This window comes from Theobroma cacao, chromosome 9, assembly GCF_000208745.1.
Source record: "Theobroma cacao cultivar B97-61/B2 chromosome 9, Criollo_cocoa_genome_V2, whole genome shotgun sequence".
NCBI classification, from domain to species: Eukaryota; Viridiplantae; Streptophyta; class Magnoliopsida; order Malvales; family Malvaceae; genus Theobroma; species Theobroma cacao.
The window spans coordinates 5,263,951-5,281,970 of NC_030858.1; the positions used below are offsets into that span (position 1 = coordinate 5,263,951).

Genomic DNA, 18,020 nt, shown 5'->3' on the forward strand with positions numbered 1-18,020 from the left:
TATGTACGGCTTCGTGTTGTAATTATTACTGGCTATTATGCAGATATTGCCCATTAGTGGAATTGGATCTAGAGATGGAAATCTACTTCATCAAATCTTTAATAATTGTATAAAAGAAATCAATTAGTAAAATAAAAGCCGACATTAACGATATGTGTTTAAAGTAATCTCACATCACAATTGCTATACTAAACCATAAAAAAAAAAAAAAGGAAAAGAAAGGGAGCAAGAAACAAAAATATTGGCCCCCCATTAAAGGGTGGTCATAGTCATCTTTCTTGAACTTACTTCAAAAAAGGTTTATCCTTGCTCTCATGGTAATGAAAGTAACAACCACCAACACAAAGAAAACACTATCTTTAACAACCCCACGAAGAGCTTTGTGACATATAAAGTTCACTTCATGGAAAATCATCAGCAGCCATCATTTCTCTTCTTATATAAATAGATATTCAAATGCCAATAGTTTGGTAGAGGGCAAATCAAGTCTTTTTTATGCTTCTGCTCATAGCCCTTTTTTGCTTTTCTTCTTATATCTTCTCTTGCTTGATCCCCTTCGCTTAAGAAATCTAAAAGCTTCTTTGACACTGAGGGTTCTGATCATCAGAAGGGAAAAGGAAATGGGCTCTCCAGAGAAGAATGAGACAGAGAAAGGAGAAATGGGGGCGAAGGAAATTAGAAAGCATAATGTAGGCATAATTTTCAGATATGCTGATTGGGTTGATATTTTGCTAATGGTTTTGGGTACTTTTGGAGCTATTGGGGATGGCATGTCAACAAACTGGTTAATAGTCTTTGCTGGCCGTATAATGAACAGCATGGGTTATGGTAATACCCAACAAAATAATAACAATTTCATGGAAGAGGTCGAAAAGGTTAGAACTTTGAACTGGTAGTCAACAATGTCATTCTATTATTACTTAGTACTGTTTTTGCTGCTCTTTCTGTCTCTCCATCTGTCTCTCATGTTTCCTTTTTTTTTTTGACTTGTTAACAGTGCAGCATATACTTTACATACTTGGGATTAGCAGCAATGGTGGTGGCTTTCATGGGTAATTTGAGGAAACATTTTTTTTTTCCACATTTGTATTGCTTTCTGAGGGACAAGGGAGAGTTTGGAGTTGTACATCTTAGTACAAGTTGAATCAGTCCATTAATTTCAAACAGCAGGGATTCGAGGAAGCTAGCTAGCATCATAATAAGGAGACACTGACTTTATAACCAAAATAAAACAAGAAACGAGCTCATTTTTCGAAACCCTAGAATGCCCTAATTTTGAAAAGCTTTAAATTAATTATATAATATCATCGAAATAATCCTTGCATGTTAAAATATATAACAAAAGGACACTGAGACTAAATTGATGATTTTAATGCTTGCAGAAGGTTACTGTTGGAGCAAAACCAGCGAGAGGCAAGTGTTGAAGATTCGTTACAAGTATTTGGAAGCCATTCTTAGGCAAGAAGTTGGCTTCTTTGATTCACAGGAAGCAACTACTTCAGAAGTCATCAATAGCATATCTAAAGATACATCTCTCATACAAGAAGTCCTCAGCGAAAAGGTACCAATTTCATATACATACAGTATATTCTTCAGCACTTATCTTATGAATATCTATGATTCTTATTTGATACCAGCACATAATACTCAGCATTTAATGTTAGCATTTGCTAGAATTTTACACTGAAACAAATTGATTACCTTTTGAAATAAGCAACTTCCAGATCTGCTTATTATTGGTAATGGGCTTTCGTTTTCCAATTAAATCCGAGACAGTGAACTGTTCCTAACCTTATCAATTTGTCATTTCTCGTTCAAATTTTCAGGTGCCAATATTTGTGATGAATTCATCTGCCTTCATCTCAGGACTTGCATTTTCCGCTTACCTTTCATGGAGGTTGGCTATAGTAGTTTTCCCAGCACTGCTTCTCCTCATCATTCCAGGAATAATTTATGGAAAGTACCTTCTCTATCTATGCAAGAAAGCTTCCAAGGAATATAGCAAAGCAAATACCATTGTGGAGCAGGCGCTGAGTTCCATTAAGACCGTTTATTCATTCACAGCTGAGAGGAGCATTGTTGAGAGATATTCAGCAATATTGGATAGGACAATAAAGCTGGGACTGAAGCAAGGCATGGCAAAAGGTTTGGCTGTGGGGAGCACAGGGGTTTCTTTTGCGATATGGGCTTTCCTTGCTTGGTATGGAAGCCATTTGGTTATGTACAAAGGAGAAAGCGGAGGAAGGATCTACGCAGCTGGCGTCTCCTTCATATTGGGCGGACTGTAAGTCAGGCGTCTCATATTTTTCTTCATTACTTCACTTTAAAAATGTTAAAATTATTTACTCATATTGATTATGGACTAAGGTCTAATAAGATCAGCTCTAAAGTATGTTACATAGAATACATACGGTAAGAATAAGCATGAAAGTGCTTAAGGAATCTTCAATCAAATATTTATATGCTCCTTTCGAAACTTCTCCTTTGCATCATTTTCCTATTGTGTTCGGTAGGGGGGTAAATGAAGGAAACTTAAAATAATGGTGAAAAAAGAAAAGTGAAGAGGACATTATTTTTCTTCTGTTCCATAATAAGGAAATTAGGAGAGGAAAATGGATAAATTTGCATTTTTTTCACACTTTACGAAATTAATCTTTTCATAACTGATTTGGAAAAAGCAATTATTCAACCAGAATTAACCATTTTCTAATTATATTACCTTCAATTCTTTATCTCTTCTACCAAATATCTAAAGTAATAGGATTGAATTTTTTTTTTAACATTCTCGCTTTAGTTTTCCATTTTTTTTTCTTTTAAGTACCGTTCCTTTCCTTTCCTTTCCTATTCTCTTGCCATACACTTCTTTTACGGTAGAAGCAAAACCTAATTGGTAAATATTATAGTCTCGCGTTTATAATATTATTACTCGATTGGCAAACGAAATTAAAGCATCATTAACAACAGTCTTCCGCTTTGTCCATCTGTATGTAGACACTAAGTGTAAAGTTTTCCTATATGTAGGTGTCTTGGAGTAGCACTTGCTGATTTGAAGTACTTCACAGAAGCCACCATTGCTGCTACGAGAATCTTTGCTAGGATTGACCGGACTCCGGAAATTGACAGTGAGGACACAAAGGGCATTGTGTTAGACACAATTCGAGGAGATATAGAATTTGATCATGTCAAATTCATATATCCTTCTCGTCCTGATTCCGTTGTTCTCAAAGATTTCAACCTCAAAGTTGAAGCAGGCAAAACTGTGGCTCTTGTTGGTGCCAGTGGAAGCGGTAAATCCACTGCAATTGCATTGGTGCAACGTTTTTATGATGCAAACGATGGAGCAGTGAAGATTGATGGGGTTGATATAAGAAGATTGCAATTAAAATGGATCAGAGGAAAAATGGGTCTTGTTAGTCAAGAACATGCATTATTTGGGACATCAATAAGGGAAAATATAATGTTTGGGAAGCTAGATGCTACGATGGATGAAGTCATGGCTGCTGCCATGGCTGCAAATGCCCATAATTTCGTAAGACAGCTTCCGGAAGGGTTTGAAACAAAGGTGAGTGTTAAGCATCAAAACTCGTGCTTAGAAAGTTTGTGAAATTTGTTGTGTGTATGTTCTTTTCTTTAATCAAATCATGAAGTATTCAAGTCTAACTTCTAACATCAACAGATTGGCGAACGCGGAGCACTTTTGTCAGGAGGACAAAAGCAGCGAATTGCTATTGCCAGAGCCATTATCAAGAACCCTGTGATTCTCCTACTTGATGAAGCAACAAGTGCTCTTGACTCCGAATCAGAAACACTGGTCCAAAATGCACTTGATCAGGCCTCCATGGGAAGAACCACTCTGGTAATTAATTTGACTGCTTTCACCGGTTAATCTTAATTACTTTAATTTCTTTTCATAACGATGAAATGCCAGATTCAACTGACGAGTGATGAAAATTATATTTGTTTCTTTGAATTCTGCTTTGTGACAGAATGTGATTACATATTCTTATTAACCTCATCATTTTTCAATAGTCGATTCCTTTTGAAAAGTGCCCTTAAGGAAAGCAGTATATGATAATTTCAATTTAATCAATTTTTCTACATACTTTCCGTGCATACTTCTCTTAAAACACCCTGTCCAACATCTTTCCTCTTTATTGTTCATTGCGTTTCAGAAATAGCAAATATGAGTTGTCTTTGCTATGCTACCAAAAAAAGGTTTCCGTTTTATATTTCTTGTCCCATTTTGCTTTTGTTTTTTCTTTTTTGGCCGTGACTTTCACTTTATCAAGGTTGTGTTGGTTTGACTCAAAAAATCCAATAAAAATAATTAGTAAAATGAAACAGATGCTGTAACTAGATTAACAGGCTTAAACAAAGTGTGCTAGCTAGTGTGCAATTAGATTCAGGATTTCATTCTAGTTTAATTTCCAAAGTCCTAATCCATATGTGAGTAGGGTATTGATTGGGGTTGGAATTAACAAAACCTTATTTTCTTCCTCTAATTAACTAGAATTCCAATTTGATCAGGTTGTTGCCCACAAGCTCTCCACTATTCGAAATGCAGACCTCATTGCAGTGGTTAATAATGGTTGTATCATTGAAATGGGATCGCACAACGATCTGATAAGCATGAACAACGGACACTATGCCCAACTTGCAAAGCTACAAAGACAATTCAGCTGCGATGACCATGAACAAAATCCTGAAACACGCCTTTCTTCTGTTGGAAGAATGAGTACAGGCAGGCTAAGCACAGCCAAATCAAGCCCAGCTCTCTTTGCCACACCAGTGCACATTGAAAGTCCAAAAAAACCAGTATCTCATCCCCCTCCTTCTTTCTCTCGCCTTCTCTCTTTAAATTCCCCTGAATGGAAGCAAGGTTTGGTTGGTAGCCTCTCTGCTATAGCTTTTGGCGCAGTCCAACCTGTCTATGCCTTAACAGTTGGTGGCATGATTTCAGCCTTTTTTGCAAAAAGCCACCAAGAAATGCAGGCTCGAATTCGTACTTATGCTTTGATATTTTCTTCACTCACCTTGTTCTCCATCATTCTGAATCTTATTCAGCATTATAATTTTGCTTATATGGGTGAGCGGCTAACCAGGAGAATCCGAAAGAGAATGCTAGAAAAAATGTTGTCCTTTGAAGCTGCTTGGTTTGATGAAGAGAAAAACTCTAGTGGAGCCTTATGTTCTAGTTTGAGCAATCAGGCTTCTATGGTTAAGACTCTTGTTGCAGACAGAATTTCATTGTTAGTTCAAACTACTTCGGCTGTCACCATCGCAATGATTATAGGACTAATTGTTGCTTGGAAGTTAGCGGTAGTCATGATTGCAGTCCAACCTCTCACAATTCTATGTTTCTACACTCGAAAAGTTCTGCTTTCTAGTATTTCAACTAATTTTGTTAAGGCACAAAATCAAAGTACTCAGATAGCGGTGGAAGCAGTCTATAATCATAAAATTGTGACTTCATTTGGGAGCATTGGTAAGGTTCTTCAACTTTTCGATAAGGCTCAAGAGGAACCAAGGAAAGAGGCAAGGAAAATATCATGGCTTGCAGGAATTGGCATGGGGTCTGCTCATTGCTTAACCTTTATGTCATGGGCTTTGGATTTCTGGTATGGAGGTAGGTTAGTTGAAAAGGGAGAGATATCAGCAGGGGATGTGTTTAAGACATTCTTTGTCTTGGTGAGCACTGGAAAGGTCATAGCTGATGCCGGAAGCATGACCTCTGATCTAGCCAAGGGCTCAACCGCAGTGGCATCTGTTTTTGAGATCCTTGACCGGCAATCCTCAATTCCAGGGTCTCAAGTAAGTAGACTGTTTCCTAGTCAACTGAATTGAAGTCCGTTTAAATTACAACATAAATTTTGCTTGAATTAATCTGTTTTACAATTGTATTAGGGAGAAGATGGCAACAGTGGAACGAAGTTGGAAAGAATTACCGGAAAGATTGAGCTGAAGAAGGTAGATTTTGCATATCCAAGCAGGCCGGAGACACTAGTTTTACGCCAATTTAGCTTGGAATTGAAACCAGGCACTAGTGTTGGACTAGTTGGGAAAAGTGGATGTGGAAAATCAACTGTGATTGGACTAATTCAGAGATTTTATGATGTTGAAATGGGGTCCGTGAAAGTAGATGGTATCGACATAAGAGAACTTGATGTTCAATGGTACAGGAGGCAAATGGCGCTTGTCAGCCAAGAACCAGTAATTTATTCTGGCAGCATCCGGGATAACATTGTGTTTGGAAAGCTTGATGCATCTGAGAATGAAGTTGTGGAGGCAGCTAGAGCTGCAAATGCTCACGAATTTGTCTCGTAAGCTGTTTTCAGTTTCTAGCAGGCCATTGCATGAATGGCAATGTAACCTTGAAATGTGCTAATAACTCTGGTTTGCGTTGAATTTGTTGTGTAGGGCATTGAAGGACGGATACGAGACAGAATGTGGGGAAAGAGGAGTTCAATTATCAGGAGGGCAAAAACAAAGAATAGCCATTGCTAGAGCTATAATTCGGAACCCAAGAATTCTTTTACTAGATGAGGCAACCAGCGCTCTTGACGTGCAATCTGAGCAAGTTGTTCAAGAAGCATTGGATAGAACCATGGTCGGAAGGACCACAGTTGTGATAGCTCATCGGCTTAACACAATAAAAAAAGTAGACTTAATTGCTTTTGTTGCCGATGGGAAGGTGGTGGAGCGAGGCACCTACGCTCAGCTCAGGAACCACCAAGGAGCATTCTCCAAGCTTGCTAGCCTTCAAACATAATTTGTACTTGTTCACTCTTCAAGGCTGGAATATGCCGCTAGCTAGCAGTTAGACGGTGTTCCTTAGAGCTACCTAGCCACTCACTCTTGGATTAAACTTAAAAAGAGATCTCCTGGTTGTCTATAATGCAGAAAATTGCACAAAAATGGAGCTGTGAATATATCCAAACATGGGAAATGTGTTTATAGATTCATATCAGATCGATGGTGTTTAACTTGACCCATGATATAGCAGTGATATATTGTATCATGTATAAGTAAGATTTATCAACCATTGTATATATATGAACAAGTCTGTGTCATTTTAACTTTCAAAACAATTCAAACTATAAAAATAAAAAAAATGATATTGCTCAATTTTAGCATTCATGTAACAAAAAAAAAAGATCATTTTTTTTAGCTTTTAAAAATTAAGTGTTTTAAAAAATAATCATCTTTTTAATTTCAAACTATTTTTAATTAAAAGAAAAAATTTTTGAACAAAATTACCCTTAATGAAAATTCCTCATATTCCAACACAAAAAAAATGTTATTTTTTTCAAAAAGAAAAAAATTAACACTACCACTACTTGAGAACAATGACACAAAAATGTAAAAGCTAACAACCAAATATTGAAAGTATAAAAAAAAGATGAAAAGGAAGAAAGAAAGGTCATTAATTATGATAACCATCCTCCTATACACACAAACGAATAAATGGAGAAAAAAAAAAAGAGAAGTGGAGATATAGTTATTTTGTTTTATGATGAGTTTTTTGTTTTTCTTTTCTTTAATTGGTAGGGTTGCTCCGAAAAAATCCCAAAGCCTTGATAACTGCAAGCTTAAGGATGTACTGATGTTATGCAAATGTTGCAAAAGCTCCGACGAAGGGACCAACCCAGAAAACTTAGAAAAAAAATATTGTTACACATTATGTTCAAAAAAATATTGTTACACATCATATTTAACTCTAAAAGTTTATGTCTTATAAAATATAAAGATAGAAACTAAGTTACACGTCATATTGAAAAACAAATCGTTACATTGAAAAAAAAAGTTAATACACATCATGTTTAAACTGTTTAACTTTAAAAGTTTATATTCTAGTAAAATAAAAAAATAAAGACCAAGTTACACAACATGTGGAAAAAAAAATTGTTACACACCATGTTAAAAAAAAAAAAGTTATTACACACCATATTTAAGTTTCAGCACCAGATGTTACAGACCAGGTCAAAGCAAAAGATATTACACGTCAAAGTCAAAACTTCAATACCAAATATTACAAGTTAAAGCCAAAGCTTCAATACCAGATGTTATATATCAAGGTCAAAGTTTTAACACTAAATATTACATGCCAAAGCTTCCTTCATCCCACTGATATTACATGTCAAGGCATAAATCACTTTGTTACATGACAAAACTTGTTCTACCAGACTTGAATCGCTGAAAAACTCAACAACGATAAATCCAAAAACCTGTTGTTACTCATCATACCATGCTTTTTTATCTGTAGATCAACAATAGAGGGTTTTGTAAATATAAATTTGAAGTTCAATCTCCAGAATTACTAGGTCATGGATAGGGGATCTTGTTCAACCTTCATCTTGCTTGATAAAAGCTTTTATGCGCTATGGTTCTTGGCTAGCCAATCTAATGGGGAAATTTTTTTTGTCTTCGTTTTTTTCTCTTATGTTCTTTTTTCAATTTTTGGAGGATCTTCACTATCAATTATTTTTTTATTTTCAATTTCTTTCATAAAAGTTGTAGCTTTTGTTTTTTTTAAAAAAAACTAATAAATTTAAGAATATATTGTTATCTTTCCTGCTTTTTGTGACAAGATAACAAAAGATAAGCAAAAAGAAATGATGATGGTGATAAAATTTGAAAGAGCTTAAACACAATAGACTAATGGCAGGAGAGAAAAATTGTGAGCATTTTATTTGTTTGAAATAATTTTAAAAGAATTTTGTTATGTTATGTTAAAATTGGATAAAAACAGTTAAATTTATATTGAATGCTATTTCCAAAATGTGTTTATGAAAAAAGTTATTTTTTATAATTTTTTTCATGAAAAAGTATATTCAAATGACAAAATATATATATATATATATATATATTAAAGATTGAACAAGGAAAGATTATTTCGTATATGCTCTATATGTAGTTGATCATGGGGCAGGAATAATATGCCTGATGAGATGCAAGGTCCTTCATACCTGAAAATGACAAAACCAATATTTTTATTTTTTATGCAAAGAGGAAGAGAAAAACCTCATCAAACAAGATTTTGAGAGATCCATTTACAATTATCTAAGCTTTTGCTGGTATTTGATCGAATTTGGGTCTCAGGAATAGGCCTGCTTTCGAGTTAATTGGGTTATGTTGCGTGGACTTTTAACTTGGGTTTGGGTTCAGACTTCAGATGAAGCGTCCCGATTGCCCACATGTAAGTGCCAGCCAGCCCTTCTATTTCTTTCCATACTTAAAAAAAAAAAAATCTCCAGGCCTTTTCGTTGCATTCTTTTATTCACTTTCTATACTTTGTTCATTTTTCGGGTCGTAAATAAAAATATATGGAGTAATTATTTTTATTCAAATAAATATGAAGACGATTAAAAAAATAAATGTGTACATTTTTAATTATTTTATATAAAATAATTATAATTTTTTGAGAAAGGAAACTCTTTATTCACACATTAAAAGGATTATTTTGTTCATCGTTAATTTTACAAATTGCTTCATCTTAGTGAATAAAGTTTCACACTCTTTCGAATGAGAATTAAGTCACCTTCCAAGTCTCGATAACTTCAGACCATTGCTGTGTAGGATTTTCGAGAGTTCTTATTAGGTACTATGATTTAATCACCAAGTGCAAATCACCATGAATTTTAAGATGATCACCTCGTACCAAATGCCACGTAGTAGCATGAATAGATTTTATTCTTTATACAAATAGTGGTTATTCACTTAGAATATGAGCTATGTAATATTCATAGGTGCATTTGGATTTTATCTTTTTAAAATAATATTAGCCCATATTATTAAATATTTTACTATGCATCTTAAAATAATACATCTATATATGTTAGAATGTAATGCAATATTACGATTGAAAAATATTCATGATGAATTCTTTGCTATATTAAAAAGTTGAAAAATAATTTGATTATATCTGTCAAAATATGTTTTAATAGACTATAATTTTATACATTGTCCATGAAGTTTTTAAGTTTCACAAGTAAAATTAAAATGTTATCACATGTCATTTTTATTATATTAATTTATTAATTTTTAAAAATATATTTGAATGAGATATATGATAATTCTCTAATCTCGATGACAGAGTTTAAAACATTTTTAATTATTATTTTAAAGTCAATAATTATTTATGTTAAAAATTTATAAACTTTAATTTATGATGTATCACATAGGCTCAAAGTTAGTTAGCTATATGCTTATAATTTAGAATTTAGATGCAGTAATAAAACTTCATACCACGTGAGGCAAATTAGTTCTTAGTCGTTGAGTAAGACAAGGACTGCATATTCCATCCAAACCAGACAAATTGAGAGAGAGAGAGAGAGAGAGACAGAGACGAAATCTAATTGAGGGAAATTTTGTTTCAGAATTCATATGGAAACTGAAATCTACATATGAAATGTGTAGAAATTATAGAAAGTTTCCTTAGAAGTTCTAGTAATAGTAAGAAAGGAAAACCTTATAACAGGATCCAAAGGCACACGGATGAAAGACCCGACACAGAGAAACAGAACTATCCCCAGTTTTTATTATATTCTAAAAGCAGATCATGAAACTGGTGGATTTGCTTGAAGCAATGGGGCCACCAAATACCAGCTTCTATCTCCAGCTTTAGCGCGACCGCTTCACTTGGAAGGCGTAGCTGGGTCAACAGGGCCCGCTTGCCTCAGTTGCTGCCATATATAGCTAGGAAACATTAATAGTAGTTGAATACAAGTTTCTTTTTTCCCTATCAATCGAAGTAAGCAAGAAAAATATGAAGAATGGTCTATGTGGGTCCAGAGAGATAAACCTGAAAATAGGTCTCGAGCTTGGCTTTGAGAGTTTCATGCTCCTTTCGCACCTGCTCGAAGGCGGCCTTTGCCCTGCATGACATCACATTCATTTTCGAATTGAAGTCAGTACTGCATGTAAATTATACAAGGGCCTGGATAGATATTTAGCATGACGGAGAGTTTAGGCATTTTTTCAGTTTATCCTTAAAATTAAAGACCGAATATATCTACTAAGTACATGGAGAAAATATAGATGAAAACAGGAACATCACCCTTCCACGTTCCCTTCCTCCAAAAGCGCCATTGTGTTGTTGATCTCATTTCGAACTTTGTTAGCACCAATGCTGCAACAAGTGTCATTATCTATGAGACCAATTTTAATTAAGCTTTTGGCGATCGAACGTCAATAAATTGAAGTCCCCAGCAACATATATAGGTCTTGGAAGTACACCTCAGTGTCACGGAATTTACCTGGCACTGTTGCCCTTAAGCCTATGCAAGATCCTGTCTAGTTTAGTTAAGTCAATCGGGATAGCTTTCCTGTATACATAGATAATCATCACTGTTAATTGTTAACGTCATCATCATCAAAATAAAAAAAAAAGAGGTGAAATTAAATGATCAAAAGGAAATCTAGAAGGGAAAAATAGAGTTCCAGCTCATTGTACTAACATATCCTCCTCAAGAGTAGGTAGCAGTTCAGTCGTCTCCCTGAAGTACAAGGTCACCACCTCCTCTGCAATGCTGGGTTCGTCTTTATCCGATAGCTCCTCCAGTTGAATGAACTGTGTGTCCAAAATCTCCTACAATAACAAAGATTTAAGGTTTTCACTCGATAACGCTGGTGGAGGGAGGAACCTACCGGTTGCTATTTTGCCATTTTTTTCGTCTGCCCACATTCTTAGACGAATTCATGTATCCCAAAATCAAGAAAGTAAGTTCCTTTCTAAAATTAAATCAAATAGGCTCCAATGCATTTTTTTTACATAAGAGAAATTTTTTACAGAAAATGAGTTTAATATTCCCATGACAAAATCAAGAAACTTTTACGGTAGTGAAAAATCTATGCACACACACTTATATGAGGCTTATGGTTTTGTCTAATAATAAGAAAAGTGCATGCATGATAACAGGCATACTAAGTCTAAGATATAATTAACAGTCCAATGATTGGGGATATTTATATGAATGCAATTTCTTAAGCACAAAAGGTTGATAACAAGATATCTGCTGCAAGATTCAACGATGCACCAATCTGCTAGAATCTCTAAATTTGACATGAATTACAATCCAATCCCTTGTGAAATTGAACATTCAGAGCAAGAAGCAAAAATATAGTATAGAGTTATTTCTGTTTCTCTTGAGGTGATAGGGTGCTCCACTCCATAACTCTTACAGTTTAGAGTCATTCTTTCTACCCTTACTGATCTTGTTCTTGATCAGTTATCTATATCTTTAATACATAATAAAACAAAAAGAAGCAAGATAGTAAAATACCAAGATCTGTAATAACAAGAAAACCTGTTATTATTTTCATGGATGCATGTATAGTATTATCATATACATTGACGGTAAAACCTTTTCTTTTCTTTTGCTTGAATAAATCAAGGGATTGATAGTAAAACGGAAATCAAGAAAATAAACCTTGTGGTAAAATGGAAGAAAAGTGTCATGTAGTCGATCATGGGGCAGAAATAAGATGCCATGAAATATGCAAAGGTGCTCTAAACCTGAAAATGGAAGAAGAAGGAACTAAACCTCATCAAGGAAGGATTGCCTCATGGCCGCAATTTGTTCACGCAAGCTTCTGTTTTCCATTTCAAGGAAAAACGATTTCTTGACAGCGAGAGATTTCAAGGCAAAGCTACTCTAGTATCCGAAAACGGTTAGCCAAAGCGATGTATATACAACAGAAAAAGTTACTAAGAGCCAACAAATGTGCATGCAGTAACTTCTGAAAAGATTTATAATATTTTTTTTTGGCTAAACACTTTACGAAATTAATTGATCTGGAAAATAGAAAGAAAAACAATTTTTCAACCAAAATTAACCATTTTATTTTTATATTTCCTTCAATTCTTTATCTCTTGTATTAAATGTCAAAAGTATTAGAATTAATTTTTTTTTTTTGTGTAACATTCTCCCTTTAGTCCCCCCCCCCCCCCCCNAGTACCTTTCCTTTCCTTTCCTATGCTCTTGCCATACACCTCTTTTACAGTTGAAGCAAAACCTGATTGGTAAATTTAAAGACTGAAGTCTAAAAATTTATCATGGATCTGTCTTGATGTAGCATCATTTAGAACTACAAATTATTAATGATAATAAATAAAATATCACTTATATTAGAGTAAGTAATAGTTTATTGGACTTAAAATTTGTGATTATAACAATGTAAATCAAGATTCTGTAAAAATTCTTATAGTCTCGAGTTTATAATGTTATTACTCGATTGGCAAAAGAAATTAAAGCATCATTAGAAAGAACAGTTTTCCCGTTGTACATCTGTATGTAGACACTGAGTGTAAAGTTTTCCTATATATAGGTGTCTTGGAGTAGCACTTGCTGATTTTGAAGTACTTCACAGAAGCCACCGTTGCTGCTACAAGAATCTTTGCTAGGATTGACCGGACTCCGGAAATTGACAGTGAGGACACAAAGGGCATTGTGTTAGACACAATTCGAGGCGAGATAGAATTTGATCATGTCAAATCCATATATCCTTCTAGTCCTGATTCCGTATTTCAGCCTCAAAGTTGAAGCAGGCAAAACTGTGGCTCTTGTTGGTGCCAGTGGAAGCGGTGAATCCCCGGCAATTGCAGTGGTGCAACGTTTTTTTATGATGCAAACGTTGGAGCAGTGAAGATTGATGGGGTTGATATAAGAAGATTGCAATTAAAATGGATCAGAGGAAATTATGGTTGCCGCCTTCTCTGGACAATTGTTTAGGTTCTCTTTTCCTCATATACCACTTATGCCGTGAGAGTCTTTGGCAATTCAAGCTTAAGACTTAAAATGGCATTGTGGTGAGGTGATTAATAAAAATACCTTTTAAAAAAAATGGATCAGAGAGAAAAAAGGGTCCTGTTAGTCAATAACATGCATTATTTGGGACATCAATAAAGGAAAATATAATGTGTGGGAAGCTAGATGCTACAATGAATGAAGTCACGGTTGCTGCCATGGCTGCAAATCCCCATAATTTCGTAAAACAGCTTCCGGAAGGGTATGAAACAAAGGTGAGTGTTAAGCATCAAAACTTGTGCTTGGAAAGTTTCTGAAATTTGTCGTGTATATGTTTTTTTCTTTAATCAAATCATGAAGTATTCATGTCTAACTTCTAACATCAACAGATTGGCGAACGCGGAGCACTTTTGTCAGGAAGACAAAAGCAGCGAATTGCTATTGCCAGAGCCATTATCAAGAACCCTGCGATTCTCCTACTTGATGAAGCAACAAGTGCTCTGGACTCTGAATCAAAGTAAAATTAAAATATTATCACGTCATTTTTTTTATTATATTAATTTATTATTTTTTAAAAATATATTTTAATGAGATATGTTACAATTCTCTAATCTTGGTAATGGAATTTAAAACATTTTTAATTATAATTTTAAATTAATAATTATTTATATTAAAATTTCATGAACTTTAATTTATAATGTATCACATAGGCTCAAAGTTAATTAGTTATATGCTTATAATTTGGAATTTAGATGCACTAATAAAACTTCATGCAACATGAGGCAAATTAATTCTTAGCCTTCAAGTAAGACAAAGGCTGCAAATTCCATCCAAACCAAACAAAATGAGAGAGAGATGAAATCTAATTGAGGGAAATTTTGTTTCAGAATTCATATGGAAACTGAAATTTACATATGAAATGCATAGAAATTATAGAAAGCTTCCTTAGAAGTACTAGTAATAGTAAGAAGGGAAAACCTTATAACAGGATCCAAGGGCACACAGATGAAAGACCCAACACAGAAAATGAACTATCTCCAGTTTTTATTATATTCTAAAAGCAGATCATGAAAATGGTGGATTTGCTTGAAGCAATGAGGCCACCAAATACCAGCTTCTATCTCCAGCTTTAAGGCGACCGCATCACTTGGAAGGCGTAGCTGGGTCAACAGGGCCTGCTTGCCTCAGTTGCTGCCATATATAGGAAACATTAATAGGAGTTCAATACAAGTTTATTTTTGCCCTATTAATCGAAGTAAGCAAGGAACATATGAAGAATGGTCAATGTGGGTCGAGAGAGATAAACCTGAAAATAGGTCTCGAGCTTGGCTTTGAGAGTTTCATGCTCCTTTCGCACCTGCTCGAAGGCGGCCTTTGCCCTGCATGACATCACATTCATTTTCAATTTGAAGTCAGTATTGCAGGTAATTATACGAGGGCCTGGATAGATATTTAGCATGATGGAGAGTTTAGGCATTCCTTCAGTTTATCATTAAAATAAAAGACCGAATATATCTACTAAGTATATGGAGAAAATAGAGATGAAAACAGGAACATTACCCTTCCACGTTCCGTTCCTCCAAAAGCGCCATTGTGTTGTTGATCTCATTTCGAACTTTGTTAGCACCAATGCTGCAACAAGTGTCATTATCTATTAGACCAATTTTAATTAAGCTTTTGGCGATGAAACGTCAATAAATTGAAGTCCCTAGCAACATATATAGGTTTTGGAAGTACACGTCAGTGTCATGGAATTTACCTGGCACTGCTGCCCTTAAGCTTATGCATGACCCTGTCTAGTTTAGGGATGTCAATAGGGATACTTTTCCTGTATACATAGATAACCATCACTGTTAATTGTTATCGTCATCATAAAAAAAAGAGGTGAAATTAAATGATCAAGAGGAAATCTAGAAGGGAAAAAAAAGAGTTCCAGCTCATTCTACTAACATATGCTCCTCAATAGTAGGTATCAGATTATCAGTCGACTCCCTGAAGTACATGGTCACCACATCCTCAACAAAGTTGGGTTCGTCTTTATCCGTTAGCTCCTCCAGTTGACTGAACTGCGCGTCCAAAATCTCCTACAATAACAAAGATTCAAGGTTTTCACTCGATAATTCTGGTAGGGGGGGTGGCGGGACTTGCCGATTGCTATTTTGCCAATTTTTTGTCTGCCTACATTCTTAGACGATTCATGTATCCCAAAATCAAGAAAGTTCCTTTCTAAAATAAAATCAAACAGGTTCCAATGCATTTGTTTTATATATGGGCACCTCTTCACATAAGATGAGTTTAACATTCTCACGATAAAACTTTTCAAAAAAAAAAAAGCATTATCATGACAAAAAGAAAAATAAAATTTCAGATTGTCATCAGATCACCCTTATGAACTTTTACGGTAGTGAAAAATCTATGGACCCACACTTATATGAGGCATATGGTTTTATCTAGTACTAAGAAAAGTGCATGCATGTTAAAAGGCATATTAAGTCTAAGATATAATTAGCAGTCCAATGATTGGGGATATTTATATGAATGCAATTTCTTAAGCACAAAAGGTTGATAACAAGATATCTGCTGCAAGATTCAACGATGCACCAATCTGTTAGAATCTCTAAATTTGACATGAATTCCAATCCAATCCTTTGTGAAATTGAACATTCAGAGCAAGAAGCAAAAATAAAGTAATAGAGTTATTTCTGTTTCTCTTGAGGAGATAGGGTGCTTTACTCCATAACCGTTACAGTTTAGAGTCATTCTTGCTACCTTTACTGATCTTGTTCTTGATCAGTTTTCTATCTCTTTACTACATAATAAAACATAAAGAAGCAAGACAGTAAAATACCAGGAGCCGTAATAACAAGAAAACCTTTCATTATTTTCATGGATGCATGTATACTATATCATACGCATCTACGGTAAAACATTTTCTTTCCTTTTGCTTGAATATATCAAGGGATTAATAGTAAAACGAAAATCAAGAAAATAAACCTTTTGTTTTCCAAATAGCCAAAAAGGTAAAATGAAAGAAAAGTGTCATGTAGTCGATCTTAGGGCAGAAATAAGAAGCCATGAGATATGCAAAGGTGCTCTAAACCTGAAAATGGAAGAAGAAGGAACTAAACCTCATCAAAGAAGGATTGCCTCATGACCGCGATTTGTTCACGCAAGCTTCTGCTGTCCATTTCAAGGAAAAACGATTTCTTGACTGCGAGAGATTTCATTACAAAAGTACTTGAGTATCCGGAAACGGTTAGCCAAAGCGGAGTATATATAACAGAAAAAGTTACCAAGAGCCAACAAATGTATAAGCATGCAGTAACTTCTGAAAAGATTTATAGTGGGGTTGCAGCAGCTGTAAAAATGTTGCATCAATACTCATTGAAAAGAAGCAAAATAAGCATTTGTGGTAAAAATATGCAATCTACGCTGTCAAAGCGTCAGACAAAATCTGAAATTTTAATAATTCAACAAAACATATTGGATTTTCTGTAATTTCTAGATAGTGCAATTAATGAATAGGATTTGCAAAATTTTTCCTTTTTTACTTTTTCTTTTCAAAAGAAACTTAGGTCGAGACAAAATTAGTACTTACCTTAATTATTGTCTAAAAACCCAAACTTACATGCAAAAAAAAATCTAAAACCGATCTTACTTAATAATTTTAATTTTAGAGGTGTTATTGGATTTATTTTCTTAAATTAGTTGTTAATTTCAAACTAAAATGATTGATTTGTTGTTGTTTCAACAGCATGAACATCTGACTCGCAATCAAAGTTGATAATCTGACATTTTTATTGAATTTGAATTGAGGTAATTTTTATTTAAAAAAAAGAAAACCCCAAGATGCACTATTTTAAAGTCTAGTGCTACTTATTTTCCTTTTATTTAGGAATGCGTAGCGGTCATAGGACAAGATGTCAAGATCTCTATTGTTTGGAAAGTCCTTTTACAAATAGAGATTGGAAATGATATAGTACCAATAGTAAAAGGATTCAAGCTAGGTCTTGTTCATATATAGAGACCTCATTTTGCAATGCTGAGCGCTGACCATTAGATGTAGAAACTGAAAACAAATTAAAAGGCCAATATTGTAGTCTCTTAATCATAAAGGTATCTTAATGAAGCATTATTAGTTACGAAATCAAGCCTTACAAACCTTACATTGCAAACTGCTCCTAGTAGGAGAAAATTCTATAGGTCAGAAAAGGGGAGAAAACGATAGGAGTGCATGTTTCTGAGTTTGCGCCACCATGTGAGTGGAGTAGAGGG

General features: G+C 34.6%; 3 protein-coding genes across 3 annotated transcripts; 1 reads left to right on the top strand and 2 right to left on the bottom strand.

Moving 5' to 3' along the window:
* LOC18588519 (putative ABC transporter B family member 8) lies at window positions 413-6,962 on the top strand. The gene is made up of 9 exons (XM_007012981.2): window positions 413-875; window positions 998-1,052; window positions 1,383-1,561; window positions 1,827-2,284; window positions 3,022-3,562; window positions 3,677-3,856; window positions 4,528-5,811; window positions 5,905-6,320; window positions 6,418-6,962. The coding sequence occupies exons 1-9, from the start codon at window positions 621-623 to the stop codon at window positions 6,767-6,769; spliced, it is 3,720 nt and encodes a 1,239-aa protein (XP_007013043.2). The 5' UTR covers window positions 413-620; the 3' UTR covers window positions 6,770-6,962.
* Window positions 10,753-12,602, bottom strand: LOC18588520 (pseudo histidine-containing phosphotransfer protein 2). The gene is made up of 5 exons (XM_018126622.1): window positions 12,543-12,602; window positions 11,457-11,587; window positions 11,256-11,324; window positions 11,057-11,128; window positions 10,753-10,874 (listed from the first exon to the last, which is right to left on the bottom strand). The coding sequence occupies exons 1-5, from the start codon at window positions 12,600-12,602 to the stop codon at window positions 10,778-10,780; spliced, it is 429 nt and encodes a 142-aa protein (XP_017982111.1). The 3' UTR covers window positions 10,753-10,777.
* LOC18588522 (pseudo histidine-containing phosphotransfer protein 2) lies at window positions 14,680-16,948 on the bottom strand. Its single transcript, XM_018126623.1, has 5 exons — window positions 16,874-16,948; window positions 15,696-15,829; window positions 15,505-15,573; window positions 15,306-15,377; window positions 14,680-15,124 (listed from the first exon to the last, which is right to left on the bottom strand). The coding sequence occupies exons 1-5, from the start codon at window positions 16,931-16,933 to the stop codon at window positions 14,992-14,994; spliced, it is 468 nt and encodes a 155-aa protein (XP_017982112.1). The 5' UTR covers window positions 16,934-16,948; the 3' UTR covers window positions 14,680-14,991.